The sequence below is a fragment of the Schistocerca serialis genome, chromosome 6, assembly GCF_023864345.2.
Source record: "Schistocerca serialis cubense isolate TAMUIC-IGC-003099 chromosome 6, iqSchSeri2.2, whole genome shotgun sequence".
Taxonomy (NCBI): domain Eukaryota; kingdom Metazoa; phylum Arthropoda; class Insecta; order Orthoptera; family Acrididae; genus Schistocerca; species Schistocerca serialis.
This window is the reverse complement of record NC_064643.1, coordinates 48,866,711-48,885,622: the sequence shown is the minus strand read 5'-3', so window position 1 is coordinate 48,885,622 and position 18,912 is coordinate 48,866,711. Positions and strand designations below refer to the sequence as shown.

Below are 18,912 nucleotides of genomic sequence, written 5' to 3'. Positions count from 1 at the left end.
TAATTATATTTTTGTAATGAATCAGATAATCTACTGTTTGGATGGACATTTTATTTACGCACACATATAATGAAATGGATGGTAGCAGCATATCTGCAATCGGGAATGACATCACCCCCCCCCCACAAACATGGTACCTGCCAGTCAGGCAGCTTATCACGATTCGTCGGGAGCCGCCTTCGAGCTGGGGTGTGAGCCGTAGAGGAAGAGCGGCTGTGACGATACTTGTGGCATCGAAGGGACAAGAGAGAACGTGTTATACATTCACTTAATTGGAATCTGTTAAATAAGACAGGTAGTTTGTGGGCTTTGCTTTTTTCACTGTAATTGTGATGTTTTTACTGTTGAAGCAATTTTATAATTAACAGTGAATAAGAGTACAATATACATTGATTACTGGACACACCTTACGTTTTTTGAGAATCAGATGTCAGATCTGTACTCGTAACTTCCGGCACTAAGTGCAGCATTCCGAGAAATGAAGTTCAACTGGAAGATGTCGGCGAGAGTGTCAAAATAGTAAGGCGAGCGAGATCAAGTAATAGGAAATCTTAGCTCCTGACCAGCCTCTATGTCATCACCAGATATCGCAGTAAAGAACTGGCGGAACATCAATCCATCTGATATCACAGTAAGGAAGTAGTGGAATATTGTGGTGCATCAAGATATCTGAAGAATAAAATAATGTAAAAAGTACATCAAAATACCTTGAAGAACATACAAAAAGAATAATTTTATACAATATTTGGGATCAGTCCGCAGCTTGCGGTTTCGCAGTAGTGTTCTCACTTCCCGAGCACAGGGTCCTGGGTTCGATTCCCGGTGGGGTCAGGGTAAGAGCTCTTCCCTGTAGCCTGGCTGCATTCTCCCAGCAACCGCAGTTCACCACCTGCCTCCTTCTTCGTCTTCAATTCGTAGTCTCAGAAACTGTTACACCCAGGTTTCTGTACAAGTCGAGAGATTCCCAGAGTACCGACTAGCCACTATTGCACTCTCGGAATACCGTAGAGCATCACTGTCTGGTGGTCGACTGAGGACTTTGAGTCCAAGTTTGTGTGTCCCGGTCAGTCCTAGAATTTTTATCTGTGACTTTTTGCTCCCTCCATTTCTAGCGACGTCTAGCGATGTGAAGAACTGAGAGACACACGGAGTTTCGGAGTCTTCACTAACCTTTAGGTCCCCGTGTAACTGGCAGAGTAAGTGGGATCGCAGCTAGAAGGCAGGCAAGCAGGAGGCAGTACAGGTGAAGATGCAGACCGGAGTGGCTCTCTGCCTGCCGTCCTGACTGCGGAATGCCAGCTCAGAGGCGGCTGCCGTCAACTTTCGAACTCTTCCTATCTGTGTCCACAGAAAAAGCGACTATTAATTCTGAACATCAGGTAGCATATCACTTTTATCGACAGTAGGAAACGTTTCACCTCGTGTTGGCTGGCGATTCGGTCTCGCAATTTATCAGATTTCTCGACTGAATTTTGCTCCGATAACATCGTTTCATATAATAGAAGAGAAATGGAACACGGCTGCAGTTTGTCACCAGAAGATATTTCTCTAACAGATTGCCAAATCATAAAGGGCAACTGTGTGGAAATCTTTTTGAGGATAAATTAAAAGCAGTAATCGATTAACAGATGTATGTAGTCATTTACACATTTCTGAAATTGTCAAATTCTTCTCTGTTATGTAATCATAAATATTTTGTCAACGACTTTAAAGTCGAGTTAGTAAATATTTATTTATTTATGGATATTCCACATTTGAAACAATTTCTGAGGCCCACTGTATGAGACAAGCTGGCTGACTCTCACATCACAATTTCAATTCTGGCTGCAGTGGCAAAAACAAATAGAAAATTGCTATTAATTACAGTGCTCCCTTTTACTGACATGAATGCATAAAAAATGGCAAATTGTACAAATGTGAAGTTATCGTGAACAAATAAAGATTATCGCTGTCATTCTCATAATTAAAGCAGTATCGCGATGGTCTTGGGCGAATGCCTCATCGCCGACGTTACACTGGGCCCGACAGTGAGGTGGAGAGCGTCAGACGGGGCAGCCGAGTTATGCAGCGTGGCGTGGCGAGGCACTCACCTGCCGGTCCTCTTCGGTGGACAGTGGATCGCAGGTGCCGTAAGAATCCTCGCTGAACCTCCACATCTGAAACCGGAAACAGAGTCAGCAAACAGAGTTTGAAACAGTAAGCAGCAGTCGGACGAAATGAGCGGGACATTCCGGCATATGCCGTGATGTGTCCGGAGCTTGTCTGCCGAATTATATGTGGTGCAGTAAAGTCTTCTCATACCTTCTCCATAGTCCCCATCACCTCTCATGGTGCTCTGTCCAGAATGTAATTCCGTTCCGACAAACCTCGGAGATTTTCGGTTGGAGCATTCTCTTTAATTGTAAATGGTGAAGCACTGGAGAGGGATGTCAAATCAGTCGGGTTATACATTAACGGGCAGAAGTGACCTCTGCAGGCTACATCTGTAAAGTACACTAACCACAAATTATTACTAGCACTAATCTTCTCAGGCTGGTGACTGTGGGAATAATTTGTGGATTATTTGCCACATATATGACAAGATAAGTTTTTTCTTTAGAAAAAGCCACTGTTCTATTCTTTCTCTCCAATAGCCAGCTATTGTTTTTATCTACTGATTAACTATGCATTTATAAATAGTATCATCTGTCCACATGCTGGCAAAGATAACAATCTTTTCAACACGAACTGAACAATAACTGAAATACCAAAAATTTTCTTAAATCACTAGAGTGGCTAGTAAGTTACTTTACTACAATGAAAATTCACTTTATATACAGGTATGATTGCCAAGAGAGGAAATAGTGTCACAAAGAAAAATAAAACATACTCTCCCTCAGACAATAGGTAGTATTTTGATCAATGCAAAAGACAAACAACCAGCTATCACAAAAAGTGGGGTTTATAAAATCATATGTCGTGAGTGTCAGTCTCGCTACATCGGACAGATGTGGAGGTCAATCTGTACCGGTCGTAAAGAACACCACAGAACCTGGAGATTGAAGAAGCCCAATTCAGCCTTTGCAGAACATTGCCTGAACAATAACCACAAATACATAATAGATATACAAGTCTGACATACAGAGGAAAAGGGGGCCAAACTCAACCAATCAGAAATTTTAGGAATTAAAAACCAGATTTGTATATCCCCACACCTATTATTACATGAGCAAACCCAATTCAATCATTTGCCTCTTTAAGATGAGATAACAACCCCAGGATAGATGCAAAACTTTGGGCCCTGGTCTATCTTAGTTAAAAATATCCTGGCTGATGCATAACTTTAGTCCAGTTATTGCAGTATAATTGGTGAATGTGTAATAATGTATGTAATTTGTTAAAAAATTGTCATCGCTGCAAATGTACATTAAGCTAAGGATTGATACCTTAAGAAGTTGAGAAGATTATCTTTGTCTGGTAATCATGTTTATCTGTGCATTATCATCTTTGGGAATTGGTAATGTACTTGATAATGGGCTTATAACTCGAACTAACATTAATAATAAATTGAATATAATAGAGGGAAACAGTCCACGTGGGACAAATATGTCTAAAAACAAAGATGATGTGACTTACCAAACAAAAGTGCTGGCAGGTCGATAGACACACAAACACACACACAAAATTCAAGCTTTCGCAACCAACGATTGCTTCATCAGGAAAGAGGGAAGGAGAAGGAAAGACGAAAGGATGTGGGTTTTAAGGGAGAGGGTATGGAGTCATTCCAATCCCGGGAGCGGAAAGACTTACCTTAGGGGGAAAAAAGGACAGGTATACACTCGCACGCACACACACACATATCCATCCACACATACACAGACACAAGCAGACATTTGTAAAGGTAAAGAGTTTGGGCAGAGATGTCAGTCGAGGCGGAAGTAAAGAGGCAAAGATGTTGTTGAAAGACAGGTGAGGTATGAGCGGCGGCAACTTGAAATTAGCGGAGGTTGAGGCCTGGCGGATAACGAGAAGAGAGGATATACTGAAGGGCAAGTTCCCATCTCCGGAGTTCTGACAGGTTGGTGTTGGTGGGAAGTATCCAGATAACCTGGACGGTGTAACACTGGGCCAAGATGTGCTGGCCGTGCACCAAGGCATGTTTAGCCACAGGGTGATCCTCATTACCAACAAACACTGTCTGCCTGTGTCCATTCCTGTGAATGGACAGTTTGTTGCTGGTCATTCCCACATAGAAAGCTTCACAGTGTAGGCAGGTCAGTTGGTAAATCATGTGGGTGCTTTCACACGTGGCTCTGCCTTTCATCCTAATCCTACTCCTAATGATCCAATTCCCCAAGACACTATCCAAATTGAACCCTGCCTGGAAAAGTTCCCTCCTCCGTCACAGCGGGACCCACCTCCTCTTCCTAAAAATCACCCTCTCCAAACCTTCCAGGAATTTCTGACTTCCAGCCTTGCCTCTCAATCCTTCTTAAAAAACCTTAATCCTACTCCCAACATCACCACTGCTGAAGCCCAAGCTATCCGTGATCTGAAGGCTGACCGTTCCATCAACATTCTTCCGGCGGACAAGGGTTCCACGACCGTGGTACTTGATCGTCGGGAGTACGTGACTGAGGGACTGCGTCAGTTTTCAGACAACACCACATACAAAGTTTGGCAAGGTAATCCCATTCCTGATGTCCAGGCGGAGCTTCAAGGAATCCTCAGAACCTTAGGCCCCCTACAAAACCTTTCACTTCACTCCATCAACCTCCTGACCCCACCGACACCCCGCACCCCTATCTTCTACCTTCTTCCTAAAATTCACAAACCCAATCATCCCGGCCGCCCCATTGTAGCTGGTTACCAAGCCCCCACAGAACGTATCTCTGCCTACGTAGATCAACACCTTCAACCCATTACATGCAGTCTCCCATCCTTCATCAAAGACACCAACCACTTTCTCGAACACCTGGAATCCTTACCCAGTCTGTTACCCCCGGAAACCATCCTTGTAACCATTGATGCCACTTCCTTATACACAAATATTCCGCACGTCCAGGGCCTCGCTGCGGTGGAGCACTTCCTTTCACGCCGATCACCTGCCACCCTACCTAAAACCTCTTTCCTCATTACCTTAGCCAGCTTCATCCTGACCCACAACGTCTTCACTTTTGAAGGCCAGACATACCAACAATTAAAGGGAACAGCCATGGGTACACCCCAGGATGGCTCCCTCGTACGCCAACCTATTCATGGGTCACTTAGAGGAAGCCTTCTTGGTTACCTAGGCCTGCCAACCCAAAGTTTGGTACAGATTTATTGATGACATCTTCATGATCTGGACTCACAGTGAAGAAGAACTCCAGAACTTCCTCTCCAACCTCAACTCCTTTGGTTCCATCAGATTCACCTGGTCCTACTCCAAATCCCATGCCACTTTCCTTGACGTTGACCTCCATCTGTCCAATGGCCAGCTTCACACGTCCGTCCACATCAAACCCGCCAACAAGCAACAGTACCTCCATTATGACAGCTGCCACCAATTCGACATCAAACGGCCCCTTCCCTACAGCCTAGGTCTTCGTGGCAAATGAATCTGCTCCAGGCTGGAATCCCTGAACCATTACACCAACAACCTGAAAACAGCTTTCGCATCCTGCAACTACCCTCCCGACCTGGTACAGAAGCAAATAACCAGAGCCACTTCCTCATCCGCTCAAACCCAGAACCTCCCACAGAAGAACCACAAAAGTGCCCCACTTGTGACAGGATACTTTCCGGGACCGGATCAGACTCTGAATGTGGCTCTCCAGCAGGGATACGACTTCCTCAAATCCTGCCCTGAAATCAGATCCATCCCTCATGAAGTCCTCCCCACTCCACCAAGAGTGTCTTTCCGCCGTCCACCTAACCTTCGTAACCTCTTAGTTCATCCCTATGAAATCCCCAAACCACCTTCCCTACCCTCTGGCTCGTACCCTTGTAACCACCCCCAGTGTAAAACCTGTCCTATGCACCCTCCCATCACCACCTACTCCAGTCCCGCAACCCGGAAGGTGTACACGATCAAAGGCAGAGCCACGTGTGAAAGCACCCACGTGATTTACCAACTGACCTGCCTACACTGTGAAGCTTTCTATGTGGGAATGACCAGCAACAAACTGTCCATTCACAGGAATGGACACAGGCAGACAGTGTTTGTTGGTAATGAGGATCACCCTGTGGCTAAACATGCCTTGGTGCACGGCCAGCACATCTTGGCACAGTGTTACACCGTCCGGGTTATCTGGATACTTCCCACTAACACCAACCTGTCAGAACTCCGGAGATGGGAACTTGCCCTTCAGTATATCCTCTCTTCTCGTTATCTGCCAGGCCTCAACCTCCGCTAATTTCAAGTTGCTGCCGCTCATACCTCACCTGTCTTTCAACAACATCTTTGCCTCTTTACTTCCGCCTCAACTGACATCTCTGCCCAAACTCTTTGCCTTTACAAATGTCTGCTTGTGTCTGTGTATGTGTGTGTGTGTGTGTGTGTGTGTGTGTGTGTGTGTGTGTGTGTGTATACCTGTCCTTTTTTCCCCCCTAAGGTAAGTCTTTCCACTCCCGGGATTGGAATGACTCCATACCCTCTCCCTTAAAACCCACATCCTTTCGTCTTTCCTTCTCCTTCCCTCTTTCCTGATGAAGCAACCGTTGGTTGCGAAAGCTTGAATTTTGTGTGTATGTTTGTGTTTGTTTGTTTGTGTGTCTATCAACCTGCCAGCGCTTTTGTTTGGTAAAGTCACATCATCTTTGTTTTTAGATATATTAATAATAAATTGTGAGACAAAGCTAAAAACAGTGTTTGTTTAGTTAAATGAAGATACATACTTTGTTCCTTACACAGATCCAAAATTAAGTAGTCATCATGAATGTGGAAGAAATAACAAAATCTTTTAATTTAAGCTGTAATATCAAAGTTATCAGTACACTGAGATGCTTGTGACAATTCCTTGACTCTTGTAGGCACACATTATCAGAGAGAAAAACCAATTTACTGCACTCAATAACATTCATCACATTATACTCTAATTATAATTTATTTGTGACTGACATTGGCATTGATAGAGAGCAGTCTTGCTGGCTTATAGACAATGTGAAATGTGCTTGAACTATCGAAAGTTGTGCACGCACGGAAAAATAAACGTGTAATCTATTCACCTACTGTTGCTAAGATCTTTGCAGGTGCAGTGATGCGAGACACTGCCACTGCAGTGACAGTGATCTGTTAGGATATTGTAATAACTAGCAGCACGACGAGCGTTCGGTGGCAGAGATATTGCAAAATAACAAATAAACCAAATTAGCAGAGGAAATTGTGGAAGTGCTGGACACAACTGAATTTCTGGTGAACACTATAGTCCTAACAGATGCACACAACTTGTAACTTTCACAGTGATTTGCATTGTCACTACAACTGTTGTCAGAATTTGATGAAATAATAAATTGTTCAGTGCCATTTTTCACTATACATTGATTCTCCCACAGTTTCATTATTACTTCCTTCATGTGACTTACATCATTACACCAATCTGATGACAAAGTTCGGTTTACAGTGTCCTGTGTCAAACTTTCCACTTCACTAATGTACTGTTTTTGTTCCTTACAGCATAAGCTTTAGCTTGAGGCCATATTAGTTGAATGGGCCTGAAGTGGGAGTGGTATGGTGTCACTCTGGAGATCCTATGAGTGTATTTTTCTGGCAAACAGATGTATAACATATAAAGGAGGTTCGTTCTGAGCCACAAGTTTCAGTAATTCACCCTTTGTACAGTCGTCTCGTGTGGGAATGTTTTTCCGTTGTATCCATTCAATAATTTCTCACTTTCTGGAAGCTACCTCAGACGCCTTATTGAGAATAGCCAAATGATACCAGCATTGTTTGTAAGTATTATTTAATGCTTTTCCAAGTAGGACACAGGACGAGGAATTCCGCTCTATGCAAGACACCTCAGTTTCGTTTCACCCAGACATGTTTCAGCACTTCTTGTGCTATCTTCAGTGGATTATTTTATTTTGTTGCTTACATGAAGCTACTGCTATACAATCTACAACCTGTTGTGGCTTTGATTCTTTTGTGTTTCCTCATATGTTTTGGCGAGGTGAATACACTGATTTCTGTGACTAATGGTCAATTGACAATGCATTTTCTACAAATTTTCAAACATGGACCCACGCTAGAAAATTTGTAGAAAGTGCATCGTCAAACGACCCAAAGTCACAGAAATCAGCATTTCACCTCGCCAAAATGTATGAGAAAACACAAAAGAAACAAATCTGTGACAAGTTGTAGATTGTGTAGCAGACTAGCTACCAACACAAATACCCAACAGCTTCATGTAAGTAAGAAAATAAAATGCCCCCCAGAGGTTGCACAAGAACCGAAGAAACATGTCTGGGCGAAACGAAACTGTAAAGGTGTCTTGTGTAAGGTGGAATTCCTCATCCTGTTTTCATAGCAAGCATGGATACGAGAAAAACTGCAACTCCACACAATGCTTTCGCAAGTTTTTCAAATGTGACTCCTTAATCCACAGCTGAAACTCTCCCTTCACTTATTACTAGTCATCAGCTGTTTTCTTCTAACCAAACAAAACCCTACAGTTTTCCACGATGGCTGCATTTCGTGTACAGTAACATACGACCTACAGTCCACCAAGTGTAAAGTATGAAGCAACCACATTTTTCACTGAAAGTTCTCTGAATTAAAATCTGTTGGTTTCAGAGTTTCAGAACATTATAATATCCGCGACCACCACGATTTCAGACTTGCGAGGCAAAAGAATGAAAGTTTTTAACCAAATAGGTGATCCTAATGATAAAGATTGTGAATCCGACATTGTTCTTTTCAATATTTTTGCCCAGGAAGTAGAATGTTTACCATTGTACCAACTTTAGCTATATATAAAGCTTCACCTTCGTGCAATAACAATAGTTTTGTCGCGACATCACTGAGCACTCAAAAGTCACTGGGCACTTGGCACTCCTTCCCCTCTCCTCCCACAGCCGTTCCCTTCTGCCCCTGCTCGTGCCCGTGCATCAGGTGACACACCGAGCATGTGGAGCCCACAAAACAGCTGCGATTGGCCGGTAATGCCCTTACCATTCGACTCGGGGAAACATCAATTGCGAAGTCATTTTAATCTTAGTATATTGCACTGGAGATTTTTGAAAGCCAGATTTTATGTAAAGTGTCACCAATAAATCCTTTCAGCTCCTTTTAAACTCAACTTGATTAGTAATTAAACTTTTTATGGCTGCTGGTAAGTTATTGAAAAATGTGTGTTCACCAACAATGGACACCTTTCTGGACCAAAGTACATGACTAAATGACAGCAAACATTATTCGTATTTTTAGTATTGATTGCACAGACCGACACATCGGTTTGGAAAATAGATACTAATTACAACAAAATACATTATGAAATACATGTATTTAGAAGCAGCAGTTCGTATGCTCTGCTGCTGCAGCCTCTCTGGTACCTTCTCGAGTTCACACCACAAATAACTTATACCGTTCATTACTCGTCAAACATTAGTTCAGTTTGATGAGTTACCATAAAAATTGATCCTGTGCAACACTGTGGAATAAAAGTAAATGAAGACTGCTAGCTTTTTTATTTTGTAGCATTTATGTGTGACAACATTTGCACTGCAAATGAAGATTAATTTATGTGCCTCAACAGTTCTGTGGTATGCTCCTACAAAACTGAATGTATTATCAAGTTGTAATCACAAGCGTTTAATATTGTCAACTTTTATCACAGGGCTTCCCAATCTTTTCAGCTGGCGGACCCCTTCTTCAGTCGAAAATCCATGGTGTGCCCCTAGTCAGTCAAGAGCACAGTAACTTTAAATTCCAGAATGAAACCCATGGGAACTGAAAGCTTCTTAATGCAAGTGCCATGTACCCAACGAAAGCCTAGTTATTTTTACGTCTTTGCGTATCTACTGAATGGTAGCTGTCAGTCCATAGCCGGCAGCTAGTAGGCGGCGTTGCAACAGTGTACTGTCAGTTGGTTGCTGGCAACTGGCAGGCAGCGTGGCTGCAGTTTAGCCACAGCTGACAACTTCAACTACTACTTGGATACTATATCGTGGCAGTCAGCCTCGACTGTAAACAATTAAAAAAAAAACAAACAGACTCTCTTATTTCTATATAAGAAGACAAAGCATTTTACAGAACGTAAGACTTTTTTCTCAAATTCTGGTGGAGTTGGTTTACCTTCTACAAGGTGGCACGTGAAAAGTCCTCATTTGTTTATGCTCGCAGCCAGTTGCCACAATATAGTGTCAGAGTAATAGCAAGTAATTGTAATTGAAGTATAGGCAGGCCATATTTTTAACTGAGAGGATGGAATATATTATAAAGAAAAGAAATTAGCTTTAGAATCAATTTTCATAATAAAAATATCGATGCCAACAGAAACAAAATTCCTACAGAGTTATAGTTCAGGTACGTTCATTGAGCTCTACGAAGGAAAATGCTTTCTTCTTTACTATAGATGAGTCTGTAGGAATAATAATGGAATCCTAATGTGATGGTTGAGGGTGCTTCTGCTGATACAATTTTGAAAAGTTGGGTTCAATTCTTGACAACTGGAGACGGATGTCTGGTTCCGCATCTAGACAGCTTCGGTACTTAGTTTTGTGGTCAGCATACATTGAGAATCCAGATTCACACATGTATGTTGTGGCAAATGGAAGAAGTACATGTTTTGCCTTTTCAATAAGGGGGTAGTATTTCTTGTTATCCAAACGGATCCAAAAGTGTGAGTAACCGTCAATGTCAAAACTTGATTTCAAGGTAGGGTCTGTGGCAATTTCCGTCAACAATTCATATTCATTTGATGATAGAATGTTCAGCTTTTTGGATACAGTGAATTGGTTGACCACCCATTCGTATTTCTGCAGCTTCTCATCTTCAGCTGTTGGGAAATAATGCTCCAATAATGACATCAAACTTCGGAGATGTTCCAGGATTTGATGAAACAAATTCTTCCTAAGCACAAATGTTTTGTTTTTCAAAAACTTCTTGAGAAGAGGAAAACACTCGACCTCCCCCTCCTCGACACTCTCTGTCCAAAAATTGATTTTCCTCTTTCATGCTTGAACTTTGCCGATAGCAGTGACCTTTGTTTCACTTTATCCTTTGAGTGAAATATTCATTTCATTCATTTTGGAGAAAATATCTGACAAATAGGCTAGTATACACTACCAATTTTCATCATTAATAAGGTCTGCTAATTTGGTGTTATGCTCCAAAAGGAAAGCTACGACTTCCAATCTTAATTCGTACAACCGAGAGAGTGCATTCCCATGTGAGAGCCACCTCACTTCTGTGTGGAGAAGCAGGGAACGATAAAGGCTTCCCATATCTTCACACAGTATTGTGAAAAGTCTTGACTTCAACGGTCTTGATTTTATGTAGTTGATGTTTTGAATGGATTCGTCTAAAACTTTCTTGAACGAAACAGGCATTTGTTTCATAGCTAAAGTGTATCTGTGGAGAGCACAATGTCTACTGCTGCAATTCTTGGTGTTTTCTTTTATTTTCGTTATTGCTCCGACTGTAGGACCCGTCATAGCTTTTGCACCATCTGTGCACACATCTATGCAATTAGACCATGAACGGAATATTTCACCACCTGTTGTGTTGGCAGGTAGTGATCTGCACAATAAGAGGTCCTCCTCAAAACATCCAGAATATTCATAACCGACAAAAGCCAATAAAGTCGCTAATTCTGCAACATCAGTGGATTCATCTATCTGCAGAGAAAACGAATTGTGTTGGATGCGAGAAACAAGAGTGTCTTTCACATCATTTGACATCTCAACAATGCGTCTCTTGACAGTATTGTTTGATAATGGCACCGAAGATACAAGCTTTACTTTCTTTTCGTCTAGCATGCAAGAAACAATATCATTAACACACGGCTTCTTGAGATTTTCTGCAATGGTATGAGCTTTGCCTGTTTTTCCCACTCGATAACTAACCAAGAAAGAAGCTTTTAATGAATTTTCATTAATTGTTTTTGCACGAGTTTTCATGCAATGCTGAGAAGAAGATAGTTCAGCAATCTTCCTTTTGAAAAAATCAATGTCCTTAGCCTGGAAATCTGGGTGAGTACCTTCAAAGTGATGGCACAATTTAACTCGTACCATTGAACTGTTCAGAAGAGCTCGTGCACAAATTACACACTGAGCTTTCCCCTCCTTTGTCTCCATGAAGCCCATTTCTAAATAGCTTTCGTTGTACTAACACTTCTTGGTTATTCCACTTCCACAGGACATTGCAACCGATGGAGTACTTGCAGCGTTTTCACATAATAAATCTGGCTGTGGAGCTTCTTGTGATTGTTGTTCCTTTGGTTGTCCTCCCTCCTCATTCATTTCAACTGAAAACTTCCCGTTGTGAAGGCGATGGAGAAACTGCACCCTTCTTCAATGATCCAGACTTCAGCCACCGATCCATGATAAAAGTAATAAACTGGTCAAAAATCGACTTATGAAATAGGTAGTGCACTGACAAAGTAAGTTTAACATTTAATTATGCCTGGGGCATATATGTGCCAGCGAGCCTGTGATTGGCTGACAAAGCTCGTTCTGTGCATGCATAAAAGGTTTCAGAGCATCTAGTGCAGTGAGCCGTATTGTTGAGAAACAGTCGTCAGAGAAGCCGCATTCTCTGGCACTAAACTGTGTACGCGTTCTCACTTAGGAACCACTAAGGCTGCTTGGGAATACGACCTGAAGTAAAAGTACACGTTTTTTTCTCTCTCTCTCTCTCTCTCTCTCTCTCTCTCTCTCTCTCTCACACACACACACACACACACACACACACACACACACACACAATGATGAATTTCATTTTCACATTTTTATTCAATAATTTTACTCATTATTTTACACGATTTGGTGAAAGGTGGCCGCAGACCCCCTAGAAAGAGCCGGTGGACCCCTAAGGGGTCTGCGGGCCACACGTTGTGAATCCTTGTTCAATCAGCTTGTCATCACATTTTAGGCATATACTGGGTGAGGGGGGGGATCTTACAAGTTTTGAAATAGATAGTGTGTTTTCTTCAAAGATTATTTTTCAAAGATTAGTGACAATGAATTGGCTAGCAACCATTTACCAATGTCAACAGAAAGTGTAACACTGCAAGGAGACAATGTGTGGCCAGTACTGCAAGTACAGCTAGATGCCAAATACTGATGCCAAACTCAGATGCCAAATACTAGCTATTGTCCTAGCTTTTGCATCTGCTAGTTCCTTTACGAGACAGGAAAGAAGGTCGGGAAGGAACACCCTCACCCTCACAAATGGCTCCGACGTTTGTTTGGCCTCCCTGCACTTCCCAACTTATTCCTCTAACTAACTGTTCTGAAAGCCAGGATAGTTTCTTGTATTTCTACATGTCTGCCTGAGTACTGGCCAACCATTCTGGCACCCAATTTTATAATAAGGTACTGTTTTAGTTAGGGCTGTAATATTTAGAGGTTTACAACTAGTAAGTTGGAAGCCTATCAGCTCCTGTTAAAGACTTGTGCATTGGCACGAGAAACTATAAGGTTGTTGTTGTTGTTGTTGTTGTTGTTGTGGTCTTCAGTCCTGAGACTGGTTTGATGCAGCTCTCCATGCTACTGTATCTTGTGCAAGCTTCTTCATCTCCCAGTATCTACTGCAACCTACATCCTTCTGAATCTGCTTAGCGTATTCATCTCTTGGTCTCCCCCTACGATTTTTACCCTCCACACTGCCCTCCAATACTAAATTGGTGATCCCTTGATGCCTCAGAACATGTCCTACCAACCGATCCCTTCTAGTGGTCAAGTTGTGCCACAAGCTTCTCTTCTCCCCAATCCTATTCAATACTTCCTCATTAGTTATGTGATCTACCCATCTAATCTTCAGCATTCTTCTGTAGCACCACATTTCAAAAGCTTCTATTCTCTTCTTGTCCAAACTATTTACCGTCCATGTTTCACTTCCATACATGGCTACACTCCATACAAATACTTTCAGAAATGAATTCCTGACACTTAAATCTATACTCGAAGTTAACAAATTTCTCTTCTTCAGAAACGCTTTCCTTGCCATTGCCAGTCTACATTTTATATCCTCTCTACTTCGACCATCATCAGTTATTTTGCTCCCCAAATAGCAAAACTCCTTTACTACTTTAAGTGCCTTATTTCCTAATCTAATATTCTCAACATCACCCGACAACTATAAGGTAAGTCAGATGAAAATGAGATAAGATGGGAAAAGAGTAAGTGGGCCTTATTGTAGGGTGTGTAAGGACTTCCTAGGGTGCAGAGATGAACAGCCCATATGGAAATTATTTTTACTTTGAGTGCCTCAGTTTTAAATTTGACAGTTCTTGTAATAAGCCAAAAATAGCATTATAGAGTAAAAATACTGGCAAAGGAGTCTTCATAAGCTATTCTGTTATCAACACTACGCAATACTCTTGCTATATGCCTCTGTAAAATAGCTATGTTTTCACATTAGCTGTATGTCGGTTTTATATTTAATGTGAGCTTGTGAATACTGGCTTCATTAATTTGTTTCCGTATTCGTCCGACACCGGACTCTCGGTCTCCGTGACACTGGCACGTGGGTCATTCCACGACAAATCATCCAGAAATTTTAGGACATGACATCCATCATCACGCAAATCCTTGAGATTTTGGGCTATGGAAGTTTACCTAGATATATTCACATTTCCAAAATGTAAATGTTGCAAGTCAACTACTTCTTCACATATGATAAAAAGAAATTGTATAGATTCAGGAATTCAGGCTTTCATAGACGAGCTTCTTTATCATTTAAAAAATGCAATAGTTCCTACAGTTTTGCAGTGGAAGCTCGATTTTTTTTAGTTAAAGAGGAAGGTTTATATTTTTATAGTCACACTTCTTTTAGTGAATATCCATCATCTACATCTCAGAAAAAATTGTAAATAATTTCTTTTAAATAAAATCCAAGCACAGATATTATAATTTTTTTAAGGTATTGCCCCCTCATAGATACCTTTGAAAAATTTACGATATTATTATAAGTACTCCATTATGTCACACAAAACGAATCAGTTTGTAGAAATAATGCAAAGTGTGAAAAACAATGTCGTCGTAAAAGAAATACTGAAGTTGCTAATTCATGACTACCATGTCACCACTAAATTGCTCAAGTTGGCTACACTGGATTTCCCCATGATCAAATCATATCTGAGAACACTGTTTTATTGCCACTACATGTATTCCATCATCCAGTTCCTTTGTTTTGAGTCATGTGTTCACTGAGTGTGCAGTTCTGAACTCTTGTACTGAGTTGTACCCAGAGTCAATTATTGGTCAAAAATTCAATTGTTGCAGTTTTTCACTATCCATTCCAAAACAAAAGTAAGTCCCCTAATGTTACAATAACAATGTGAAATGCTTTTGTAATGAAACAATGAGATAGAATGATTTTTCATTATTTAATTACTTTTTAGGTTAAACCAATTATCTTTTGAATTATTTACAACAAATATTGGTTTTATGACTGAAGCAGTATGGAAAGACAAGTAGGCAGTGTTTTCTTGAACAGTGTCTGCAAGATATATGTGATAATGCCCTGACTTGTGTGAATGAACTGACCAGTGATGAACAAGAACTTTTATTGTGGCGAAGCAGCAATCATTCACATTGTGATTTAAGTGTTTCGTGTGTATGTGTTAAACACAAAGAAAGGTATCTGCGCACATTCTCTCTACGTAATAAAATTTGCTGTGATCCCTTCAAGTGCCATAAATGATCTGTTTCATCTGGATTGCATGAAATTAGTTTAGAAAGGCAAAAGTATGTTCAAAATGAGAGGCTTTAGCATTATTCCTTGGGAGAAAATGTGCCCAAGTTGTATCAAACTTATTAATGAAAAACAAGCAAGTGACTACTCATCACCAGACTATATAAACGACAGTAATGTGAAGGTGCAGACTCCTGAAAAATCTGTGCTCAATACTAGTTTAACCAGCTTAGGAGTATTTCCTGCAAAGCTGCATTTTCGGTATGCAGTAACCAATAAAATTTCACATACATATCAAGTTGAGCTGGCTGCTGATGAAAGCACTATCCCTGACAGTGATTTATCAGAACTGCAAGCAAAGGCAAAATATCACGATGAACTCATGGACAAAATCAAACAGAAAATTAATATGCAAATAATCGTGAAAAAATCCAGTTACTTACTCTTGTGCCGCCAACTTGGTCTTGATAGAAAGTCAGTTCTGAATTTCAGGTTTCTGAATATCTGCTATGACAAGCAAGAGCTCTTTTAATGGAGAAGGATATATTATTGATGGCTGAGCAGAAAAGAGGAAAGACATTGCCACATGACACACTGCAAAAAATAGTTTCTCTCTCTCTTTTTTTTTGTTTTTGAAAAAAGACAAAGTGAGCACCAGCAAAAATAGCTACAAACAATAGCGTCTTGTTTCAAGTAATTTATCTGAACTGTATTTTCTCTAAAAAAAAAAAAAAAAAAAAAAAATCCTGAAGACACAATAGGATTCTCAAAATTTGCATCTCTTCGACCAAAATTTTGTATACTTGCAGGATCATCAGGAACACATACCGTATGTGTGCGCAATTACCACCAAAACATTAAATTTCTTCTAAATTTCATTTCTATTGAAGAGACATACCAAGATCTAATTATAATAACAACATGTGATATAGAATGAGATTTTCACTCTGCAGCGGAGTGTGCGCTGATATGAAACTTCCTGGCAGATTAAAACTGTGTGCCCGACCGAGACAAGAACTCAGGACCTTTGCCTAGGTCCCGAGTTCGAGTATCGGTCGGGCACACAGTTTTAATCTGCCAGGAAGTTTCATATCAGCGCACCCTCTGCTGCAGAGTGAAAATCTCATTCTGGAAACATCCCCCAGGCTGTGGCTAAGCCATGTATCCGCAGTATCCTTTCTTTCAGGAGTGCTAGTTCTGCAAGGTTCGCAGGAGAGCTTCTGTAAAGTTTGGAAGGTAGGAGACGAGATACTGGCAGAAGTAAAGCTGTGAGTACCGGGCATGAGTCGTGCTTCGGTAGCTCAGATGGTAGAGCACTTGCCCGTGGAAGGCAAAGGTCCCGAGTTCGAGTCTCGGTCGGGCACACAATTTTAATCTGCCAGGAAGTAACATGTGATATAAATGACTGAGCCTGTACGCTTCGTCTATGCGAAAAATGCTCCACCAGTTCAGTTCATTGCTTCAAACCCACTTAGAAAATGAAACAGAAAACTATGATCCTGATGAGGTTGTTCAGTACAGTGAATGGGTATCAACTGATAGAATGACTAAGTGTTCAAATCACTTTTCTGTCAGAATTCTGATGCACTAATTTAGAAAACTAAAAAACTTACTCTACACACTTTTATTTCTCAATCACAATCTGATTACCTGAAAATGAAGAAGGAAACACGTGATGAAGGATCAGTGTTAATTTTAATGGATTTCAGTGAAAATTTCTATTTTGTTGTTCAAGATGAAGTACAGGGGTACCATTGGAACAATGGCAACTGCACTCTTAACACCATCATATAGATAATATAAAGGACAAACAGTTGCATGCAAAAAAGTATTTGTATTGTTTCTGATGATCTAGAATGTGATGTTGTTTTGGTGTACCAGACTCTGAAGACTGTTTAAGTTTTTAAAGTGTGAATTTCCAGAAATTCATCTTGCCTATGTTGAATATTTCACTGATGGTTGTCCAGCACAAGGTTGTCCAGCACAATATAAAAATTGGAAGAATATTCTGCTACCATGAACATGAACACAAGTTCAACATAAAGTGCAGGTGGTCCTTTTTTGCTACCAGCCATGGTAACTCTCCCTGTGATGGTATTGGTGGCACTGTTAAAAGACTTGTCACAAAAACAAGTTTGCAAAGAGTTTATAAAGATCAAATACTTACAGCTTCACAGGGATTTGAATTTTGTAGCAAGAACCTGCAAGACATTTCATTTCTCTGTGTTTCAAAAGATGAAATGGTACAAGTCAGACATTCTCTCTCTCTCAGCACTTCACAAGTACAAAAACAATTCTTGTACCAATGTAACCAACCAAGACTGGAGCAAAAATGCTGAGCTGTGATATGGATTTTACTATAATGCATGATTTCTCAGATGCACTTCCACCACTAATGCCAGAATAGACTGTGCAGCCCAACTGCTATGTTGCATGTGCATATGACTCTTCTTGGTATTTGGGAATTGTTGTATAATCCACAGAAAGAACGAACGTCTGTATCTTTCCATATAAGCTCTGATTTCCCTTATTTTATGGTGATGGTCATTTCTCCCTACGTAGGTTGGTGTCAACAAGCTATTTTCACATTCAGAGGAGAAAGTTGGTGATTTGAATTTCGTGAGAAGATTCTGTCACTACGAAAAACACCTTTGTTTCACTGATGTACACCCCAAATCCTGTATCATTTCAGTGACACTCTCTCCCACATTTTCGCGATAATATAATACATGCTGCCCTTCTTTGAACTTTTTACATGTACTCTTTCAGTCCTATCTGGTAAGGATCCCACACTGCGCAGCAGTATACTAAAAAGAGGATGGACAGGCATAGTGTAGGCAGTCTCCTTAGTAGGTCTGTCACATTTTGTAAGTGTCCTGCCAATAAAACGCAGTCTTTGGTTAGCCTTCCCCCACAATATGTTCTACTTGTTCCCTCCAATTTAAGTTGTTTGTAATTGTAATTCAGAAGTATTTAGTTGAATTTATGGCCTTTATATTTGACTGATTTATCATGTAACCGAAGTTTAACGAATTCCTTTTAGCAATCATGTGGATGACCTCATACTTTTCGTTATTTAGGGTCAACTGCCAACT

General features: G+C 40.8%; 1 protein-coding gene across 1 annotated transcript in view; it reads right to left on the bottom strand.

Moving 5' to 3' along the window:
• The window catches only part of LOC126484232 (uncharacterized), a 421,255-nt gene that overhangs the window by 116,884 nt on the left and 285,459 nt on the right, over positions 1-18,912 (bottom strand). Inside the window, exon 9 of the mRNA XM_050107648.1 lies at positions 2,091-2,156. Within this exon, the coding sequence (XP_049963605.1) occupies positions 2,091-2,156 (66 nt within the window). The remainder of the gene's footprint in view (positions 1-2,090; positions 2,157-18,912) is intronic.